Here is a 23,542-nt window from a genome sequence, read left to right on the forward strand (position 1 = left end):
AAAATGACATAAGTTCAGCTCGTTCATTCAACTTTTGACCTATAATCCATGTTGAACTTGCAAAAACTACAATCAAATCTGAGATTTCTCAGCGACAATCAGGCCAAAGAGACAAATTTAGTCCCATTCATTTAGCACTGGACCGCGATCAGCCCCAGTGGAACTCTGGTGGAACTGCAACCAAATTCGGTACAATGGGGCTGAATAGGGAGTGGAAAGGCTTTCTGCGGACCGGCTTTGGTTGTAACTACCCCCAACTGTGACTTAACATTGTGCTAGTCACAGACAGTACGTGCAGAAGCAGCTACATGGCAGAGCAAGGATTTGCAGCCTGGGTAAAGTTACTCTTTTGCGTCACCACCTTTTAAGGGTACCTGCAGGGTCTTAAAAGTCTTACAAATTTCTTAAATATAATGTTCAAAAAACAAGGCCTTAAAAGTCTTAAATTTCATTGACAAAGGTCTAACATTTGTATTGTGCCTTCATAATTCAAAATGTTGTATTAAGTTCAGGTATTTGGTAAAAAAAATATTTTTATAGCCTAAAATAAAAATCCTAAAAATCCTTTCTGATATTGCATTATATCCTACATAACTTTGCCAGTATGTTCACGAAGTTGGTATTAAAATTCATTCTAAATGGTATTAAAAAGGTCTTAAATTTCACTTGCTTTTGAAAATGTATAAATTCAGTGAACCAGCTCCAAGTCTGGGACTAAAGACTGAGTTGGAAACACTGACAGGATGAGAGAAACAATGACAAATGTGTGCTTCTCTGCATCCATTATTGCAGCACTTATGTCTCTCTTTGCTTTTGGCTCTCTCTCAACATTCAGACAGTTCCATGCCGCCCTGGAGGACCTGATCGAGGCCAGCTGCCTGTGCCCATCCAACCGGGAGATCCAGCGCCTACTGTCCCGGGTCAAGGAAGAGTGTCGGCAGGTGGCACAACAGCAAGACTCTCCCCCTCCTTCGTCACATCCTGTTTATCAACCAAACGCGGCCATGTCCATCAACGAGGCCAGGTGCAGAGATTCCGGTTGTCTGCAGGTGCAGGACAGGGAGGGGCTTACTGAGGAGGAGGAGGAGGAAGAAGAGGAGGACGAGGAGGAGGAGGAGGGGAGTCACTCCTCCCCCTCGTTCCACCCTCAACCTGTGGCTCAAAGTTTTGACACCCACTGCAGCCCTGGGGTGCCATCCCCCTCTTCCCTCTCCCCCACTCACCTCTATCGACACCTCCCCAGTCCCACCCAGTCCCGCTCCTGCTCTTCCCCCGCTCATTCTGCGCCTCCTCCTCCCCCGTCGTCCTCCTCCTACCACCATTTTAGCGCTCTGCAGCGACCCAGCCCGATGTCGGAAAGTATGCTTGCATTGTCCGGAAATGGAGGTCTGCGCCAGCATCCGCAGTCTAGCGCAGCCCTCCACCACTCGGAGCAGAACCCGGGAGTGCAGCAGCTCCACCACCTGTCCCATCAGAGGTCCTTCCAAAAGCAGAACCCTGTTCAGGGCCAGTGGCACCAACCGGCCAAAGTCCAGGTTGTCAGAACCAGTCAGCCCAGTTCCTCGGCCCACTCCAGCGTGCTTTTGGGAAGTTCCGTTTACTCCCAGTTTGGCCAACTGCCACAAGAACTGGCCGAGCTGGGGGAAGGCATTTGCCAGAGCCCTCCAGATATCCGGCCTAGCCTGCAGGTCCAGGCTGGTCTGACTTCTGGGCCTTCTTATCCACTAGATGACGTAGATGTTGACTTTGTTTGCCAGGCAAGAGCTGTGTCTGCCTATGGGAGAGAAGCAGGAGGGGAGAGGGCAGGGGTAAATCGATTTGGCCAGGCCCGTCAGTTTATTCGCAACCAATCCAAAGCAGCCTACTATCCCATTGAAGTTACTGAGGCGACAATGGGACCTCCTGATAGCCTTTCACCAATGCACGATTACCAATACCACCATCAGGGGGGGGTACAACGCCCGCTCAGTGCCCACCCAACCTCCTTCCCCACTCCTCCCCCCAGGCCTCTCGTCCACTCCCAGAGCATCAGCGTCCGTTTCTCCACCAGCAGCGGCAGCCTTGCTGGAGGGCAGCCCGGCAGTCACGGCCAAGGCTTCAGGACGTCTGCCTCCGCCCAGCACATGGATTTACCTTCCGATCTGACCTCCGCGGGCGGGGTTACTGGTTATCATGACGACCTCTTCCTAATCTCCTCTCCCCAGTCAGAAATATGCATGGTAGGAGGCGGGACTTATCCCGGAGAGGCATGCCGTTCGTCCCGGGACACTCCTTTTATGGGTGTTGTTGACAGGACGGCGAGGGTGCACCAGCAGTATCAACAACAAGCTCCTTCCAGTTCTGCGTCCTGTCTCAGCCCATCTCGCTCCTGGGCCGTGTCTTCAGTGGACACGGTTGTCACCTCGCCTAGCAAGACCCCCGCCAACCAAGGAGGCTTCGGTCAACCCCAACCATCCTCCATCGCCTACCACAACCGCAGCAACAACAATGCCCACAATGACAACCAGCTCGACTACTATCCTCACGGTGAAGGCTCGGTGCAAGTGGCCAGTCAGAATCCCTCCTACCGGGATGTGAAGCTGGCTCGAACTCTGCCGGTGATCCATAGCTGCTCAGACAGACCTAGTGACAGACAGAGGGGCCCTACCTCTCCTGTCAAACCAAAAAGACCCTTCGTAGAGTCCAATGTATAGAGAAAGCTTTACATGGTAAGTCAGAGACAAGAACGGAGGAGGGTTAAAAACAAATGTGTGCACTCATAACATATATTCCTATATTCACTGGGGCTATGGAATTATTAAGGCCGGGCTATGCTTGAAATGAACTTGTTTGTACGACATGTAGTTCGTATGACATTTAGAGGGGCAAGACGCAATAAACGTTCAAATCTGGGTAACGGTACACACTCTCCTTGAAGGTTTTCATGGTGCGTGGTTGCACTTGGTTGTATGCACTCGTACACAGAATAAGTGACTGAAGTTGTAGTGTGAAGAAAAAGGAGAACTTGAGAGAGAAATTCGAATCCCACCTACGTTTTTCACTTCCGCACACCCAGCCGATGGCTGCCAGAAGTGTCCGTGCTTGCCGGATTGTCGGTCTCGGAAAGACGAGCACTTTCTTTGAAACTTACCAACTCCATTATTGTTCAGAAGAGATGGGGAGACGCAGAAATTATACATATACATTTGATATGTGAACATTGAACATTTTGCCTGTTACAGGTCAGGTCTATCCATTAACCAGCCAGAGACAAGGAAAGGAATAAGGGAAGGACGAAAATGCTTAGACATGCGACATCTCCTGCCATTACAAAGCACAATGAGGAAGAGGAAGGTTCAAGGAAAATGAGGGGCAAAAAAGACATCAGGTCAGGTAGCACTAACAAAAACTCCTTCCTTCCTGGCCCTGTTCATCTCTGGCTTACAGTACATTGAACTGATGTCTCAAAATGCCCACAATGCACTGCTCTAGAGATTCTGCCAAGTTCACATCTACGACTCTAGACGGCGACATTTAGTCAGACAAGAGAGACACAAAACCACCACTATCACCTTTGTCTGCTGCTTACGCTTTAATGAAGATTTTCATTTCAAGTTCGAAACGCTTACCTGATACGACGGGAAACCTGGATACAGTCACTGCGGGATCCAGCCTCTAAAACCTGTGCCAGTCAGATGCTGGTCAGTGACCCGGTCCCAAGCCATAGTTTGAGAAACTAGGATGATGCTGTCATTGAATAAGCACTGGCTTGCTGTATATAAAACAAACAAAAAAATAAGTGATATTTATCTTTTTTAAGTTATATCTGTATTAAACTGTATAAATATTGTTTCTCTTAAAACTGTATATTCTTTTTGGATTTGCCTTTATACGTTCATTTTGAGTTTCTTTTTTACGCAGAACATAGAAATGGAATCCTTTTCAAAGAAACAAAAAAGAAGAGCAAATCAATTTCAGCTTTGCTCAGTTTTGGGTTACCATCTCTTCCTGCTTGTGTATGATGGCATTGTTCTACAATGAACACTCTGTAAAAATGCCTTTTAAGGTTGTTGGATTTTTTGCTTCAGGTAGAGTTATTTTTGTTTTTCTATGAAGGTCTTTTGTATTATGTAGTCCTAAAAGTCCTAATTTATGCAAACCACAAAGATCCCAACTGATCATTCCAGGGCTCTTTACACTCGTTTACACCATGGAAACCGTGCTTACAGTACGTGCCCTATGAGCTGGGATTGGCTCCTTCTATTGTTGTAACCATAGAAATAAAATGGATAGAAAGGCCATTTCCATTCAAATCAACGTAGCAGAATGGTCAGAACGTATAAACTTCAGTATAAGCCGACTTGCGGCGAGTCGCGGGGACTGCGGTTTTGCAGCAACGGACAAACGAGCCGTGGAGTAGTAACGTTACGAGGCAGAGAGCCAGCCACTAAATTAGTCAAACTGACTCAATGCTTCATCAACACAAAGAACATTGCTATCGCCACGAGTGACAACTTAATTTGGCTTGTTTTCTGTTAACGATGTGGCAAGGGGGTGAGGTGAAGTTAACAAGCTAATGTTAGCCAGCCAACAAGTTGTTCTGGCTGGTTCTGCCGTGCTGTCATGCTGCATCGGTTACAGAGAATGAGCGGAACAGCGGCCTGGGTCTAACGTTAGCGGCCCGCTGACCCACTGCCGCTGGGTCGAACTGTTCCTCCTCACTCCCTGCAATTCCAAGAACATCTCTTGAGCTGCGTCGGGCAGCTCTCTTCCCAGCGAGCTACGACACAGTGTCCCACTGACACGTATTGTCACCGTGAATACTAACAACAATCGCCATTTTGTTGTTTACCACTCAAATGACCACGGTAAACAGTCCAGTGGCCTTTCTATCCTTTTTATTTCTATGGTTATAACATAACAAAAGCCAACTCACCATTGGTTAAACCCCTCCCCTCAGAACAGTGATTGTCCAATCAGAGCTTAGCTAACGTAACTAGGCACAGCCCGGGCACAGCATAGCCTGTCAAGTTCTGGATTTTTTCCATAATGTTGAAGTGGTGCTGGAAAATCAATACTTGACATTTAAAAAATTTGGAGGGTGGTGTATTGTTTTCTAGCCTTTCAAAAATCACAAGATCAAATTTAAGGAAATGATTTAACTGTGCATTTATCAGCTCTAACGTGAGCAGCATGCCTGGCTAACTACAGTAGTAATGAAGCATTACTTCCCAGGCCAAGGAGCATTTTATTAACTAACTACATTAGTTTGTAGGGTTAAAACTAAACCAAATGTTTGCCTTGTTTCTTTAGCACCATATCGTGTATGTAGCCATCAAGTGCATACTTAAGATCGCTTTTACAAGATTCTAGTTTTAAAAAGATTTTGCTGGTAACCTAAAGTCAGAGGGAGTTGGCAGAGTCATGGAGCTAATGTTAGCTTGATCAGCTAGCTACAGCTCATAAAATCAGCCAGCGAAAGTTCTCATTTCAGATAGCAATAGCAACGGTTGTCACCCTAATCATGTAAACTGAATAGAGAGGCAAAGTCCCTCCTCTTCTGGTGGACCCCATAGGAACTTATTTCGGAAAAAATATGTACGGTAGTTAGAGACCAAATAATTATTAGATCCCGTTTGAATTGAGCCATGAATTACACGTTTGTCAGTGAAAAAGATAATTTTGCAAGTGAAGAAAGTCTGTTGTCAATTAGTCTGTTTGTTGTAGGTTTGTCGTAGTACTACTTAGTTTTCTGTGAAACCGCTCAGTGAACTACATATCCTTTCTCGCACAAGGTTGCTGCCCGGCTTGCCCGCTAGCTAGCTAGCTAGCTAGCTTTGCTATGTTCCACAACACGTTGCGCTATCTTACCTGATTTGTTTTCCAGCGTCTTTTTATCAGCTGAGAAGCAAAAGAACGAACAAGATTTCTTTACAACCAGGCATCATAACTTCACTAGACTTCACTTATGTGTTTGGACTGTGTAGTATTTTTAATTATGTATTATCACAGTCTTCAACAGTTTTACGACAAACTGAGACTTTCTTGACTTGCTAAATTTTCTCTTAAATTGACAAATGTGTAATTCATGGCTTAATTCCAACAGGATCAAAACATTATTTATCTCTCCCCATTCACTACCATACATTTTTTTTTTCCCCCCCGATATAAGGTCCCATAGGGTCCACTGGAAGGTAAAAGAGGCTCTTTCTGCACCATGTGAGACTGGAAAGAATGACGGGTATAGCAACCATAACAAGGGGAGGGGGTTAGCTACCAATCAATCCCAGGGCTAATTTTCCAGAGGGGGTGTGACTAACGGACGGGATTCAGGAAGCGGGACTTAGCTTTCATTTTTTTAAATGTATTTTATGCACATGAATGCCTGTTTTTTTTGTACATTTCTTTTTGTTTCTAATGAATCAGCATCTTGGTTTCAGAGTTGCTGATGAAACCTCTGACCTCTCTGTCATGGTACAGTCCTGGGACCACTGCCCTTATTTCTTACTGCTCAGGAGTTTCCAGCTGGGAAAAGATATGGTAATACTAAATTACTCTGGTTCACAAGCCATTTTTATAGTCGGACAGCTGGTTATGGTATCTAAATTCTGGCCAGTTAGAATGATGAACACAGCCGCACGGAATCTCACGGAATACAGTAAAAGAAAACATTAAAAGAATGTTAAAACATCTCCACCACAAGCAGAAAAACAGTCTGCTAAATTCCACAGATTTTCATTCTAGACCACCGCTGTAAACTGTAAAATAATCACCAGACTCCGTTTGGGCCTGGTGATGAAGTGGTGATGAAGTACGTTGATTGGATGTTCAAGGATAGTTTAAAATTTAAAGTTATAACGCGTGGAAACAGTTGTCATAGTGCATCAGTGTTACTTTAAATCCTTGATGAGCCCGATGACAGCTGTGTTGTCTGTCAATAACAATGTGTCGTGCTGTACATGTAGGATGTAACCCCCCCCACCCAACCTACTCAGGGGGCCCGAGCCCCGAGTTTTGGAACACTACAGGTAATGGAGCAGTAATCAAGCATTATACTAACAGGGAACACACACTGTTCACTGTTAGTGTGATGATCTAGTGGGTTTACTGTGAGCTTTTTCACTGTGTGTAAAATAAGTTAATATTTAAAACCCCAGGACGGTTACAACAATTAGAAGAAAATGATTATTAAACATTTAAAACGGCATGAATGTGTCAGCTCGTGTGAACATTACAAAGAGGAATAAAGCTGAATGAAAGACAGATGTGTAAGTGTCTCTCTCTCCTTCTGGGTGTGTTTCTATACAGAACCTCCAGAAATGGCAATAAACCAGAGCACAGTTTTCTCCCATCCCGGAACGCTGTGTGGACTATCCAGACCCTCCTCTGCAGCGCTGTGGAGGAAGGTCTGGCAATGCAAGACTAGTGCCTGTGTGACTTGCATATATTCAGGACAACATCTCTGAACGCAGTGACGTTCACCCTTGAACATGATGTCATTCATCTGTGAAAGTTCATCTATCCTTAGCAGTCCTTAGCAGCGGCCCAGGTCCGAATCTGACCCGCAGCCCTTTGCTGCATGTTGCCTCCCCCCTCTCTCTCTTTCATTTGCATCTCAAAGCTATCCTGTCAAATAAAAGCCCCCCAAAAAAAATTAAAAAAAACCTAGAAAGGCCTGTAGGCAAACTTCTCCCAACAGCGGCTAATTTGAACTACTATATATTCTGTCGGAGTTTAAAAATCATCTAGTTTTATTTGTTGATCATTTGTTTTGTATGTAAAATCCTGCTAATTAACCAGTAGTATAGCTGTCTGATAAATGTAGAGGAGAAGCAAAAGTACAATATTCCCCAATGGAATGTAGTGTAGCAGAAGTATAATGAAAAGAAAATACTCTTATTATATACATATTTTTTTAATTGTGATTAACTACAGTATTTGTTAGATACCAGGTGCAATTGCAGCCCATTTCTGAAGGTTCCTCCGGGGCATTCAAATGTAAGGATTTTAAATGTGTTACCATTGTTTTTAAATAGTTACCCACACACATGATGCAGCTTTAACATCTAAGATTATATCAGAAGTTTAAGTCAGGTGTTAAAAACACAACTGGACCAAAAGCATCACACATTATCATTTACTTCAGGTTGTCCCAATAAGATTTAAACTTCTCTTTCAAAGATGACGCTGTCAAGAAACTGCAGAAGACGATTAGGAGCACGTGTGAAAAATGTATTCAAGTTCTGAGTTTTAAGTCAGAATTCTGAAGAAAAAAAATCAGAATTCAGTCAGAATTCTGACTTTTTTTTTTCTAAGAATTCTGACTTTAAACTCAAACCTCAAATACATTTTTCACATGTGGCCCTAATCCTCTTCAGTAAGAAATACATAAGGCAAACAACGTCCAGTTCATTTTCAATAAAGGCTTTGTATTAGGCACTGGTGCGGCATCCTGAAGTCAAGCCAAAAAAAAAAAAGCTGTAGCGACATGTAATATATAAATTGGTTAAACACACACAAAGACATGAATTTAACATCTTTAGGTAAAAGTGCATCAAGTTACCAAGCTCTAACCACATACAGTACATGTGAATACACACTGAACAGATATGTTAAACATGACAGGCCATTTAAATACAAACCGCTAACTAATGGACTAATGGAACATGTTATGTTGTGGACAAACTGTACTGCCTGGCTGATCTGGGACAGACATAGATACTGTGGGACATCAAAAGGAAAGTGTGACCAGGGCTTTAAATTGACACCTGCCGAATGCCAGCAAAAAATCATTTTGGCAGGTAACATTGTAAAGTTACTAGCCAATTTGGCCGGAGATGAATGAAGCAAATGACTCTGCGTCTATTTGAATCGGCCGTCTGCAGAAACAATGCGACCAGTCAGTGTTGGTTCTGTTTTCCACCAAGAATATTGGTTCGGTTTTGTGTGCGTTTGACTTGCAAACGTAGGCTAATATTTATCTGGCAACACTGCTTATAGAACTAATCCTAGGCCCAGAGGGGCTGAAATTAAGTAGCAAAGTTAAATAGGGAAAAAAAAGAAAAAACATGGCTAGTGGAAAATCTGGTTGACTGGTAACTTAGAAATCTACTAGCCGTGTTGACTGGTGATTCAACAAGCTCATTTAAAGCCCTGGTTGTGACCTACAGATGATAAATCATTTTCCCAAAAGCTTGATTTACGAAAATCAGTACCGACAGCATTATCTGTCAGTTAATGAAGACCCAAGGGTGTAACATTGGGTTCAACATTTTTTTTTTTTTTTTTGGGTGGGCAAACTTGAAATTTTGAGCATATCAAACACTTCATTTCCTGCGTTGTGGTGAATGTTTATGCAAGAATTTGTGCCTTTTCTGCATCAAGTTATGGTGCAAACGTCTATTTATGTAAAGGAAATTATTATTAGATATTTGAGGGGGTTGCACTGGCCAGTTTTGATTATTGGGGTGGTTGTAAACTCCCCTCTTTAGATTACGCCTATCTTGGATGTGCACTCAGCTTTTGTGCAAAGGGCTGGATGTTTTTTTTTGTTTTTTTTTAGACATTACGACTTTGTGTTATTTTGTATTCAGTGTGTGCCGATATAGAGGCCGATCAAATACATACATTTACCTAAATAACAGCCAATCAGTGCACACTACAGCACCGACTTATTTCAACTGAAAAAGAAATGTTTCTGCCAAGGATGCTCAGTATACATAACTATATAACAGAAAATATGAAATGTTGATTAGATACATATCCAGTATATTGAAAAGGTGTGGACTATTAAACTTGGCACACTTTATTTTTCATGAGCTACTTGATCCAAATACTGACGGCCCTAGATTAAAACTATGAAGTTAAATCATTGATATGATGCAAATTAAAGTTTAACTGGGAGAATGTGGCCCCGGACATATCACTTGATTTAGATTTTGGTTGATTTAGTTTGGACTACAAAAACGTTGAGTCTACTCTGATTGGACAGTGGTGTTACAGAAGGGAGCTTCTTCCCTCACAGATGACCTGTAACGGAGTACAGACCATAAACTTAAAAACAATGGTCCAAACAAACCGGGCAACAACCAAGTTTAAATGCGGCCTGCCATCAAGTTCCTTACGGAGTTAACATTAATTAGTGACAGCTGAAGAGGATTAGGGCCACGTGTGAAAACATGTACGAGTTTTGAGTTTATTCTCAAAATTCTGACTTAGAATAAAGTCAAGTCAGAATTCTGACTCTTTTTACGCAAAAAACCCTCAGAATTCTCAGAAAAAAAAGTCAGAAACCTGATAACAGACTAATGTTACCATAGCAACTACCAGCAACGGGCGGACTATACTGTACATGCTGCCTCCTGTTTACCCCGGCACGCGCATGCCCAGTATAGGAGAATGTTGATGAGATCTGCGGTTTGGGCGTGTTAGTTTAAACAGAGATTAGTTCTTCTACTGGAGATCACGTTTGGCTCAAAACTCTGTAATGTAAATGTAGCCTTAAGACGCCTTTATACTGCATTTCGGGGTTTAGGGGTGGAGACATAAAGAACTGTGATTGGTCAGTTCAGGCTGCTTGTGTTCCTATTTGAAGCCGTATGAAATGAAGGAGCAATATATTGCTCTATAAAACCTATTCATTTATAAATCTGATTTGTCAAAATACTGTTGTCTTTTTACTGCACTGAGCCGCTACATTTACTAGGCTTTTCTATTAATTATTACATAAAATAAAGTACAAATAAATCATTTCGGGTGAAGGTCGACCGGTCTGTTCAGTAATCTGAGATCAAATGGGTCAGATAGGTAGCTGAAGCTTCCTGTTTGTGATTTTAGCGACTTTTGAAAACCTGTCACGTTCATGGCCATTTGTGTTGTGTGTGTGTGCACAGCCAATCTGTTTGCGGGACACTGTTGGTATCCAGGCGACCGGGATGTGTCAGACGTCCCGCTGGGGTCACGGCGAGGTGGGGGACCCCCCCTCCGTCAGGGTCTTGAAGTGGACAGACAGAGCCTCTTCCTCTGGGTTCGGCGGACGCCTGAACTCCTCCTTGGTGATCAGGTAGCCCAGTAGCACCCCGAAACCCACCAGCAGGATCCCCAAGGTGTTGGCCAGCACCCCCTCTGGGGCAAACTGAGAGTAGGTCAGCCTGGGGGGGGAGGGGGGGGAGAGAGAGAGAGAGAGAGAGGAATAATTCAGCTGGATTATATTGGTGTGCTGGCAGAATTCTCAGAGACAAATTTCAAACAAATAAAACTAAAATGACTGACTGTTAGATACTAGGGCTGTCCCAAATACAATTTTTGTGCTTTGAAGCTTCGATACTGATCAACATATTTGACAGCTTCAGTGGTGGCGGAAATGGGGGGGGCATGGTTGCTGGACAGATCAGTACCCAGGGCACATTCAGACATGAGAGTGAGACCTCTCACTTCTGTTCCATCTTTGTTGGGAGTCGCACATGCACAGTACCTAGGTAAGGACTACTAGCCAGTCAGAAGCAGAGTATGAGGGCGTGCCATGCTAGCAGCTAGGCGAGCATTATAACGTGTGTTACAATGTGACGCACGTTCGTCACGGAAGTAAAGGCTGGACTACAACAGAGCTGTTTGGAGCAGTTTGTGAACAGTGTTTTCTGTTGGAGATGGGCTTTTTCACTTTGTACACCTATTACATGCACAAAAAAGATAGACAACACAATAAAGGAAAGGGAAAAGCCAAAAAGCATAATATGAGCACTTTGAAGAGCCCATATTATGCTCATTTTCAGGTTCATAATTGTATTTAGAGGTTGTACCAGAATAGGTTTACATGGTTTAATTTTCAAAAAACACCATATATTTGTTGTACTGCACATTGCTGCAGCTCCTCTTTTCACCCTGTGTGTTGAGCTCTCTGTTTTAGCTACAGAGTGAGACCTCTTTTCTTCTTCTGTACCATCTTTGATTGCACTGCACATGCGCAGTAGCTCAGATTATAGATCATGTCAGCTAGCTAGCTCCATAGACAGTAAAAGAAAGGCTGTTTCTCCAACTTCGGTCAGTTACAAGGCAGGATCAGCTGGGAGACTTCTTCTAAATGAGGGCGCACATGGAAGTAGTTCTTTTGGAGATTATGGTGAACTTGTGTGTGTTGTAGCAGTGCTTTGCTATTGTGAACGAGGTAGCATGCCAGCGTTAGCATGCTCACGGTTGCGGTTAGCCAGCTCGTTTCGGCTTGTGACGTCACAAGCCGTGCCGATTTTGAACAGCTCTTTGAACAGACTGAAGGCAGGACACATTCAGAAACCGTATCTCACTCAGAACAGCATGGATGGATTTTTTTCAAAGTTGGTATGCGTTTGGAAGCACCAGAGACACAAAAGAACACCCCAAATCCCAGAAAAAGTGTTTTTTTTCTTCATAATATGGGCACTTTAAAACACACCGACAAGTCTGATTGACAGTTCCATGACTGGCCACCGCAGCGTGATGTCGGGTTGCGTTTCTCCAAAAGTTAAATCCGTCTTGAATTTATTACAGTATATTTGAATCCCAAAATTGAAAATCAAATGCCTAACCGACGAACAAACGAATGAATATCCGAATAGTGGACTAATCAGAGCCCATGGTTTTTACAATGATGAGAAGGTAGATGACACCGTCAGACATACGTGATGCTGAAGAGGAGTTTCTCGGTGATGCCGAGCAGGCTGCTCCCTATGGCCATAACCAGCAGAACCAGACCGCAGAACACATGGATGGGCAGGTATGAGGCTCGTAACCATGACGACGCAACAGGAAAGAGGAAGAACAGCAAACCCATCACCCACTGGGAGAAATGGGGGGTAAGAAAAGTTAGTGTTACTGTTTGAATCCACATTAGAGTACAGCTATATAGTTAATAACACACAGCTATTGGGTGCTCGGCTGGAGGCTTAGTCCTCGACGAAGAGGTCACAGGTTTGATACCGACCTGCAGCGCTTTCCTGCATGTCATTCCCCCTCTCTCTCTCCTCTTTCAGGGTCTGAGCTGTCAAAATAAAGGCCTAAATGCCAAAAAAAATGATCTTTAAAAAAAATTAAATAATATACAGTTACATATGACATATATAATAATATATGTCATGGAAAGTAGTTTCAGATTTTGGAACCCATTTTTGAAGAACGTGAATGGAGTTTTAGCTGAGAAACCTCCATGTGACTCAGCTTATATGCAGCTTTAATGAATGCATAGTTTAGCAGAACATCCAACTGTTATTTTTTTATTTCTTTTAGATTATTTGTTTGGGCTTTTCTGCCTTTAATGGACAGGTGAGAAAGGGGAGAGAGAGGGGGAAGACATGCAGGAAATCGTCACAGTCGAACCCTAGACCTCTGCGTCGAGGCATAAACCTCTAAACATATGTGCAACCAGCTCTACCCACTGATCCAACCCGGCTGTTTTTTAAATAGAGTGTGTGTGTGTGTGTGTGTGTGTGTGTACACGTACGTACGTACCTGTATGAAGAATAAGACTAAGGTAGCCATGCCGCACCAGCTGTGTAGAGTGTACATGTCTGGGGTCTTTGATGCTCTGTGGAAGTCAAACACAGCCACAATACCTACACACACACACACACATTTTTTACTTGTGAGAAGGATATTACTGTACACACTATAATTTAAGTATATTTTTCTTTCCATCAGTATTTCTCTCTCACGCAGACGTGCACACTGGTCTCACCTACGATGCTGATGATGAGGGCCAGCAGGTGGATGATGCCGTGAAGCACCTTTACGTTCCTCTTCGTCTCATTGCGGAAAACTCTGTAGACCAGGATGGCTAGAGAGAGAGAGAGAGAGATATGAATTTACCAATAATTCAATTAACTTTCTTCAACGCCCACTTTCAACACTGTTTATCAGACACACAGCGTTTCAGTCGTGGTCCTTTGTCAGGCGTCAAACTCACAGTGTAAAGCGACATATCTTTATGCAGATATCCAGTATTTAAATGCACTACTATTACTATTAACAGATTACTATTAAAAGACAATTGTAACAATGATGGAAACAAAATGCATGGTTTATCTTTAAATGAGTAAAAACAACATCATTGAAAATAGGAAAACGACGTATGTATGTGTATGTATGTATATGTGTGTGTGTATATGTATGTATGTGTGTATATATAAATATATGTGTGTGTATATATGTGTGTGTGTGTATATATGTGTGTATGTGTGTATATATGTATATATATATGTATATATATATATATATATATATATATATATATATATATATATATATATATATATATATGTGTGATATATATGTGTATATATATATATATATACACACACACACACACACACACACACAGTATGTTGTACCAATGTGTGAGACATCAACATATAAGAACATATGTGATTACAGCACATAAAGGTGTAAAGATGTGCTGACAGGCCTACAGAGAGCATACATGCATAGTGTGGAGAAGCCGAGCCTTTTGATGGATTTTCTTTTATTAGAGCAAAAGTTTAAACTAAACACAGTTAGCATTTGTGTTCAGTGGTTCAGCATTGTGTTCAAATCCTTTTTAGCCACCTGTGCCAGCAGCTTTATACCATTTCCACTAAGCAGCTTCACATTTCTTTCAGTGATGTGGATGGGATCTGAGGCAACAAAAACAGACCTGTGTGTGTGTGGACCCCCCTCAGGGTGTTTCCATCTCATCCTAACCCCGCTCTCGTCCCCGTCTAATGTCCAGCTGACCTTTTCTTTTATCGCTCTAATGCAATCTGGATCTGTGACAGACAGCTGTGAACCAGTTAAATTAATCCGGTTACTCTCATTAGCAAATGTCTCCAGGGCTGCAGGCGCGAAAGCAGAGAGGAGAAAAAAAAGAAGAAGAAAAAAACACATCTCCCTTTGCCTTTATTTACTGGGACCAGGACCGCAGATATCGCCAGGATATGCTGCAGTGTAAGCAGGCAGCTTTACATCATGGAAAAGCTTGCCCCAAAAGGAACAAGTTTACCATTTTAAATGCATTCTTCTTTGAGGGACATCAGGGACAAATCAGCTGTGGAGACTTTATCAAGACAGATAACTTAATGACTTTTGAGAATGGGAGTTTAACTTCCCAAGTTTCCCAATGATCTTTGTTTTGCTGCTGTTATGTGAATTTCTCTAATGTTCCAAACTCCCAAACATTTTCAGCAACTAAGAAAAACATCAGGTGGAGGATACACAACAGTAACTGCTTTGGCCTGTGTTCACTTTAGATAAAACCAAGCCCACTTTTGAGAACAAAAACCTTGACAGCTGCGTGGTTGAATGTACTGTTTATCAGATCACAGCTAGCAAGCGCAAGTCGCTGCCAGCAGACTATTGCCTACCATACACTAAAAGACTTTGAACAGACTTTAAAAAAAGACTAAAGTCTGACACCATCTTACATCTAAAGACAATCATCTCACGAACACTGAAGACTGTCATAATGTGTAAAGACTGGGGATCCTGCAGGGTCACAAATTGCAAGACTACAACTAGATTCGTTTTCAAAAATGTAACCAAGCTGGCCAGCTGCTGCTAGCGTCAGCTGGTAACTTTAGGGAAAGTTTGCCGATTTTCTGTTCTGGCGTACATGCAGATAAATGGCAGCAGTACCCAGAGGTCCACGTAAAACTCCCAGTTGGATGACGCGCTTTAGAAGGGTTGAAAATCGGCGTTAGCGTTTAGCACGGCGCCATAGCAACCATAAACAACACTGGCTCTACCCATAGACAGTATATAAAATGGACCAATAGATCCCGTTGCTCTGGACGGAGACCAGTGAAGAATATTAGAAGCACTTTTCTGGTGAGCGCTGAGCGTTACTGAGCAGCCTCAAACTGAGCTTGATGACGTAGATGTGACGTGAGCAACCTGTCTGAAAGTTGGAAGTCTTCTGGTAGCTGTGCCAAGAGAAATCTCAATCATTCCCAATCTTGCAGAGACGGAGAGCGTAGGTATATGTAAGGAGATAACATGGACACAGGCTAATAAATGCTAACTAAAATGTTAGTTAACATTAGTAATTAAACTTCAACAGCTAATGTGAGTCCAAACTGCCTGCGAGCTTCTCCTGTACTATACGGTAATTCCTCTACAATGCGACAGTAAGTTGCGTGGTTATGACACAATCGTTAGTCTATTTTTACAAAAACGTCTGCTACGGAGCCATAACGTGAGGTACAAGGTAATTGAGCCTTTTATACATTGTCGTGTTTCTTTAGAAACAAACAATGGACAAATAAAGTCTTTAAACGCTTCAGATGTAAAGTTATTTGCTGTCAAAGTGACGTCAAAATTAATGGCAGTCAATGGAATGCTAACGGCGGGTGAGTGCTTGTTAGCATCAAAATGGTGCCATAGGAGCTACAGGTTGTTGACAGACGCTTACCCCCTTGGCTCTACCCAGTTGGCTGCTTCCGGTTTGGTGCTCGAGGTAGCGCACCCATTGGTTGTTGACAATGTTCACATGATTTAACTTCACTACCAAAACTTGCGATAATATCAAACATGTTTGATTTTGTCGGAACGTCAAGACGGGAAAAAGACTTGCTGGGACTGAGTTTCATGACCTGAAATTAGTCTGGAACAATGAAATCGCTTAAGGTGTAAGGTCAGCATAAGGTGGAAAGACCGTTCGACACAGCGCTGCCGCTGGCCACTAGCTGGCTGTTCAGCTCATTTTCTATAACCGGTGCAGCATGATACAATTAGCAAGCTAGCTAACAATTTCCGGACGGCTGGCTAGTTAGCTAGGTTGCTAATTCATCCATGCTTTCTTGCTACACTGGTTACAGAAAAAGAGCTGAACAAAGTTGTCACTCATCTGGTTTCCTCAGAAGCAAGTGCATTTATATTATGTCTACATAATTTAACTGAAGTGCTTTAAGCATATATGTTTTAGGTTATTTAACTGAAGTGCTTAAAACATGTTATGTTTACATGATTTAAAGCTATAGTGCGTAGTTTGTCTCATCCATGAGGAATAATGTAAAAAGGAGTAATGACAACATCACTGTCAGCGCAACCACATGATACAAGCCTTCTGTGATCACGCACAGCTCCCACCCCCCCTCCACACAGTTGCTAGTAGCCAAGGAGGACACGGAGGATTAAAAAAAAACATGATGGACTCTTCAGAGGAGGTCATTATCTTCACTCGAGTTTCTGCGCGCGAAAGTCGCCGGACGACACAATCTTCTGAACATAGTCATACTGACAAATACAGAGATACAGAGTTGTTGAATGTAACGGACGTTCGTTAATATCAAAAAGTTATGGACAAGAGCTTTAACGCATGTGTTATGTTAACGTAATTTAACTGAAGTGCTTGATTGTGAATACCAGTGTCAGTTGATCAGCACCCAGTTTGAGGGCCGTGCAGTTTATTACCCAGCGCTTGTGCATTGGCCAAGTGGAAATTCACTAGCTACGTCCCAAAAAGACACACAAACTGGCATGTTCAATGATTTGAATGTCCCCTCTCCGTTTAAATCATACTTACTGGGAGAGGGGTGGGGGGATTGATGGGCATCTGGGTAGTGTTAGCGTAATGCAACAGGTCAGCAACAGAGTGCTCGAGGCTAAGACACGTATGCACACACTCATAAGCACAGACACACACCAACAGGGAGACTACAGCATCCACGTTCTGCTTCCAGTTTCACTCAATTTACAAAATATTATCAGAAAAATGACTCAGCGTAACCATGACTACAAACTGATGTAAGACCAGCCGGGTTAATCTGAAGATATCAGTGGTGTCAGCCGATGACGTAGGTATTAAAACCGGTTAAATGTGTATATAGCAAGTTTTAAGCCTGGAATCAAGCCAACCAGCTAAGAGGGAAATCATTTGGTTTGGCGGAAAACATTTAAAAAATGTAAAAAGAACCACAATGTTGAGCTCTATTAAACCATGGAATAAGAAATTAAACAGGAATCAAAACCATACCACACAAATTCATTATTTTTTGACACATCCAGCAGACCTAGTTAACCTAGTCTAGCATTGCCAGATCTTCCTCCACAGCGCTGCACAAGAGGGTCTGGCTAGTCCACACAGAATTCCAGGATGGGAGAAAAACATGCTCTGGTTTATTGGCTTTTTTTTTTTTTAAACCAATCACAATCGCCTTGGACAGCGCTAAGCTCCGGATGGAGCAACGGTGCCACTGCAAAATAGCCTCGGGAAGGAACTTGTTTTGGTGGAACATGCATGTTCAAAACAGGGCTGGACTGAGACAAAAAAAAAATAAAATCAGCCCTGGCATTTTTGGCCCAGGCGGTCCACACCCACCGTGATTGGTCAGACATATTCCCTGCAGACAGTCCTCTTAAGATATGCGTGCATTCTATGATATGAGTTGCCTAGTGTTCTGCGTTTATGTGATAGTTTTGGATCCTTTAACAGGGGTCTCAAGACTTATCTGTTGATCTTACACTTAAATAATTCATTCGTTCTTAGAGTTATGATTTTTGTATATATATATATATATATATATAGGGTATTTGTTTATTTTTTTGTATTATTGATAGTTACTGTAGATTCTTAATCTTTTTCTCCCGTAATTTCTCTGCACCTCCCTTGCGCTTTGATGGTCATTTGTCCATTTTAACATGGATGCTAAACTTCCAGCATAACTATTACAGCTCGTGTCTCAGGGCCGGGAGTGGGGTAGGGGGTTCCTGGATTTGGTTGGGTCAGGCTAGTGCCAATAAAGAAAATTAACCAATGGACTGCTGTCAGTTCTGTATGGGGAGGCGTGGCCAAAAAAAAAAAATATTTTATATATATATATATAATAATTATAATATACTATAAATTATATTGGCGTTTCAGCCCAAAAGTGCGTGGGCCCACTGGGAAAATGCCCGGTATGCCAGATGGCCAGTCCAGCCCTGGTTCAAAGGTTGTTTTAGTCATGCAACAGAAAACTCAGACTGGACAGATAGTCTAGCTAGCTGTCTGGATTTACCCTGCAGAGATCTGAGGAGCAGAGTTTAAAATGCCGGACAATGGTGACGGACATCCGGCCGAAATAAAGGACATCAGGCGGAATTTCCAGCGGCACTTGAATAATCCCGGAAATTAAACGTCGTCGATATATAGACTATTTTTGACACATCCAGCAGATCTGGTTAACCTGATGAGATTCTAGCTCTAATTTAGAATCAGTTCAGAGGAACCGTGTCAGTGTGGACTCACCGTCGCCCTGCAGGAAGACCAGTCCCAGCACCATGCACAGAGGGTGCACGTTAAACTCCCGCCCTGAGCCGTCCCAGGCGAAGCCCCCGCGGTAGTGACCCATCCACACGCCGGTCAGCACCACGGACGCCACACCCAGCAACTGTGACGCTCCCACCAGCCACGCAAACATGGAGCGGCCAGGACGTGGAGCAGTTTCGTCCATGATCTGAGAAAGACAAACAGAAAGATAAATGAACACGACGGATGCCTTGGGCTGCAGCCTACTGTGTACCAAACTAAATTAGGAGCCAACGTCAACTGGTGGCCCGCGGGCCACATCCGGCCCGCCAAAGCGTTTAGTCTGGCCCGCAGAATAATCATGAATTCAGAAAATGTGAAAAAGAAAAAATGCGTTCTGTTATTTAGCATTTCAAGCATTTACAGCAGGTAACATTACACAGGTAGAGCACAAACCCAGCCCCTGTATTTGCATCTCTGTTCACATGCCGGGATTCTGCACAGCGATGCCTGCGCTCTACACACACAGCTTAGCCAAGATGTGTGTGCATTAAAACACGCAGTACCTGACTGGGAACGATACAAAGAGGATTACCAACGGCCGCTGGGGCAGATCAACTCACGCTAGTCTCGTGACTGTAAGTAGGCTACAATAAAACCATTTTCCACCAATCAGGACGCTGCATACTACAACCTACAACCATGTTTCCCTAATCACTGACTTTAACCATCACTCCTCAGTGAACTGCCTCCTAGTCTGAGATCTTTTTATTCTGACATTCAACAACGTTATCTGGCAGCCTTACTAAAAAGATTCAACTAAACAAACAAGCCCACAGGCTGAACAAGCTCATAAGGTCGCTCCTCCAGTGGAACTAGATTATCTGGTGGAGCTGTCGGTTGAGAGGAAGATGCTGCTCTTATGAGAATCATGAGCAATAGGCCTGCCTCTCACCCCGTCCATGCCTGTCTGAATGAACACAGGAGCATCTCTAACAGACAGTTCTCACCCTGGCCACCATCTCTTTGATCTCCTGCCCTAAGGGGGACGCTACAGGTCCATCAGAACACAAAACCACCAGACTAATGTTACTAGCTGAAGGCCGATTTATGGTTCTGCGGAGGCTCCACGCAGAGGTTCGCCGTAGCCTACGGAAGTGGCCTGAAGTTTATACTTGTGCGTTGGTGTGTGCGTCGATCTCTTTAACAGAATAGCGGGGCCGACGTGTGTGTGCGTGGGGAGTGTGTGGTAGAGCGAGTGACGGGGTTTAGCTTCGGAGCGAGTAGCGACTCTAGAGGCATAGGTAGAGAAACAAAATGTTGCTGCCGTGGTCCTGCTCAACGCCCTGCTACGCCCTGCACTGCTACTATTACTTCTGGTCATAGTTCTATTATCTTTATTGCTACTACAAATTTCTACAATTACTACAAATTTCTCCTAAATTAACCAAAAGTTCACAATAGATAATGCATCATTTGCATATTTAAACATTAAAAAAAAATTCTGGAAACTTGTAATACAAAATATAATTGTCTTAATGTAAGTAATCAACTGGCGAGATTTCATGGCGATATCTATCAATTTAAAATATTTTCCCTATTCACCTGCAGCGTCTCCCTCTGGTTTAGTGGCCTCTCTCTGATGGCGTTTTTCCACTACATGGTACCTGCTCGACTCGCCTCGACTCTACTCGCCTTTTTTGGTTTTCCATTATGAAAGAAAGTCCCCGGTACCTGCCAACAGGTAAATCTTTTTGCATCACCTCCATCAAGCTGAGGCGATACCAAAAGGTGACGTGAAAACCCGCAGACTACTGATTGGTCAGAGAGAATCGTCACTAAGCTAATAGTTTAGCCAGCGGTGGTTTTTGTGCTGCCTCCAGCTTCTTTTGAAACTAAATGTGTCTTCTGGCTGTGGCAACAACAACACACCTTCCACGTTCTGTGTGTCGCGTTAGGTCACGGCAGTTTTCTGCATCGCTATGACGAACAGCCACTCTCGCCGCACGCATGAGGCGGTACTAAATCTGCAATGGAAAATGAAGGACGGGGCACCGCGGCTGAGCCGAGCCGAGCTGATCTGGTACTAACAGTGGGTAAGCACCATAAAGTAGGTAGTTTCATCAAAATGTAACTTGCATTAGGCTACTTGAGTAGCCTAAATACCTGGGCTGTCATCAATCGATTAGTTGATTTTCATCCACAGAAACTGTGTCTATACTAGGGCTAGGACACCCAACGATTTGGGTGAAAAAAAAAAATCAAATTGTGAGTTTTCTGCCAGGTATTGCGATTAGGATTCGATTTTGCTACATAATGGCACCTTCTACGATCCTGTTAAATAAAGTCATAAAAGAATAGATGAAAGATCCACTGAAAATAGGACATTTCTGGAAACAATCTGTAATATGTAACATTATTCCAGCATTTATCTTCTGAAAAAAACAGTAAATATAATAATTAGTGCTGTCAGTTAAACGCGCAAACCCATTTTAACGGCGTCAATTTTTTTTAATCGCGAGATTAACGTTCTTTTTTGGCCTAGCAAACTTTGTAGTTTTTTTTTCACATGCTGTTAGCATGCAGCAGCTAGCAACAACTAGTAACGTTAGAAAAACTACAACGCCACACCGGATCTAGCTAGACCGGAAACAAAACAACAGGCACGCCGCACACACTTGCTTGCGAGCCGGCCAAAGAGTAGTAGGCTAACGTTACGTTTTGAGTGGGTGGCGAGCGCGAGACGCCGAAATGGATGCCAGTAAGATTCTGAATGGAAAGTTTACTTTTAAAAAGTTGCCAAATGGTTCCATTGACAAGACCAAAGTGATCTGTGTGTTTCGTCGTTGAGAACTGAGCTATCATCGCAGCACATCCAGTCTAAAATACCACTTGATGGCCAAGCACACAGCTGATGTGAATTCTCCCCCCCCCCCCCCGTCAAAGCCAGGCGACAAAAGCACAAAGCAAGCCGATCCACTTTTCCATGTTGATGAGAGCATTAAAACGAGAAAAAATAATGGTACAAAAAGAAATAGGGACATTTAGAATAGATAAAAATGTGCGATTAATTGTGAGTTAACTATGACATTAATTAATTAATGAAATTGTTTGACAGCACAAATAATAATGAAAAGAGGAATAAAAAAGGTTAAACCAAATGTTACACCAAATAATCAACTAAATAATTCACATTCGATTAATCGTGGTCACGATTAGCTATCGATTTGAAATCAAATTGATTTGAAAAGGATTAATCGTTCAGCAAATAATCATGCAAAAGTAAGCAATTAAATATTGTGGTCACCAGAGATGTGCTCAGAAGTTTCTGTGATAAGTCATTCAGCATGAAAAAGCATTTCTTTTTAAAGACTTATGACTAAATAAATCTTTGGTCGACCGAAACGACCGAGAGGGCGCAGCCCTATTCTTACTGTAGTTGCCTACTCACTTTGAGCTCTACTCACTTGCTGGCTGATTGAAAAGTAACATAACTGAATAGAATCTGTGCAAGACGTAAAGGCCTACCTAGCCTACGTTGTAGCCTACCTAAAGGCTACGCAGCTGGAGCAAATCATTTTCTTTTTCTAAAGACCTTATAAACAATTTAGGTCCTTGCCAAATGAGTAGGCTGCATGATTAGCAGTGAAAAACACAGCACAGAGCTCCTTCACAATAAAACTGCGGGGGAATAAAAAAAAGACAGAACCTACATGTGCTGCTTTTATCGTGTTTTCCTTAAGCCGAAGAGTCGTAGGCTGGTCTACGATACAGATGGTATACAGAAGGCAGGAATTGTCGCACCGAGCTGACAGGAGTTACATGAGGACATGAGCAGAAATGAACCGAAATCAAACGGCTTTCTGCCTGCCCGCTCACCGCCGCCCCCCCCCCTCATCACCGCAGCTTCTACAAACCCGCTGAAAGTCATCATATGATTACAACCTGACCAGAGTCAGTCATTACTCCCGCCCGGGTCCACACTCATCACAGTGCTATCAGCACACTGACACAACCGCAGCTACAGCGATAGGCTATTATAGAAAATGATAGGCTGCTCCTGTAATGTTTTCGCTCCGACAGCCAACTGTCACCTGTTACCTGGCCATGTTAGGGATCTATATTTCACTCTAAAGGTGACGTTGTTTAACTTATGCAATGGTGGCGATAATAGCATTTGAAAAAAGGCAGCTTTCAAACGGTGAAATGAATAGGAATAATAAAGTGTATAATACTTACTGCGCTGTAGCCTAGAGTCTGCTCTGTTGAGGAAGTCCTGGAGTCTAGCATTTACTAATCCGCCTTCCTCCTCCCTGTGACCGGGTGTGTGTGTGT

The 23,542-nt window shown here is 43.0% G+C and overlaps 2 protein-coding genes across 5 annotated transcripts in view; one reads left to right on the plus strand and one right to left on the minus strand.

Annotated features, from left to right (window-relative positions):
* Nucleotides 1-3,846, plus strand: part of tanc2a (tetratricopeptide repeat, ankyrin repeat and coiled-coil containing 2a) — a 73,732-nt gene extending 69,886 nt beyond the window's left edge. For both annotated transcript variants that reach the window (XM_078269216.1, XM_078269215.1), the window contains one exon: nt 836-3,846. In XM_078269216.1, coding sequence (XP_078125342.1) covers nt 836-2,693 — 1,858 coding nt within the window. In that variant the 3' untranslated portion in view covers nt 2,694-3,846. The remainder of the gene's footprint in view (nt 1-835) is intronic.
* Nucleotides 3,847-8,387: 4,541 nt separating this feature from the next.
* cyb561 (cytochrome b561) lies at nt 8,388-23,535 on the minus strand. 3 transcript variants are annotated; one of them, XM_078269870.1, is made up of 6 exons: nt 23,447-23,535; nt 19,208-19,415; nt 13,685-13,783; nt 13,459-13,562; nt 12,633-12,790; nt 10,838-11,129 (listed from the first exon to the last, which is right to left on the minus strand). In XM_078269870.1, exons 1-6 carry the CDS (start codon nt 23,495-23,497, stop codon nt 10,937-10,939), a joined length of 813 nt encoding a protein of 270 aa, XP_078125996.1. In that variant the 5' UTR covers nt 23,498-23,535; the 3' UTR covers nt 10,838-10,936. The 3 variants fall into 3 exon arrangements, with proteins under 3 accessions (XP_078125999.1, XP_078125996.1, XP_078125998.1); XM_078269872.1 differs by lacking the exon at nt 23,447-23,535 and adding an exon at nt 22,921-23,016; XM_078269873.1 differs by lacking the exon at nt 12,633-12,790 and having other exon boundaries at nt 8,388-11,129.
* Between the last annotated feature and the right edge of the window lie 7 nt (nt 23,536-23,542).

Source organism: Sander vitreus, chromosome 15, assembly GCF_031162955.1.
Source record: "Sander vitreus isolate 19-12246 chromosome 15, sanVit1, whole genome shotgun sequence".
NCBI lineage: Eukaryota > Metazoa > Chordata > Actinopteri > Perciformes > Percidae > Sander > Sander vitreus.

Excerpts from the sequence above, each read along its gene's own strand:
- cyb561 (XM_078269870.1), bottom strand. The coding sequence starts at position 23,497 with ATGCTAGACTCCAGGACTTCCTCAACAGAGCAGACTCTAGGCTACAGC. Across the intron at positions 13,784-19,207 it reads GGTCTTCCTGCAGGGCGACG|CCATCCTGGTCTACAGAGTT; the intron begins GTGAGTCCACAC and ends CTCTCTCTCTAG. Across the intron at positions 11,130-12,632 it reads AAACTCCTCTTCAGCATCAC|GCTGACCTACTCTCAGTTTG; the intron begins GTATGTCTGACG and ends CTCCCCCCCCAG.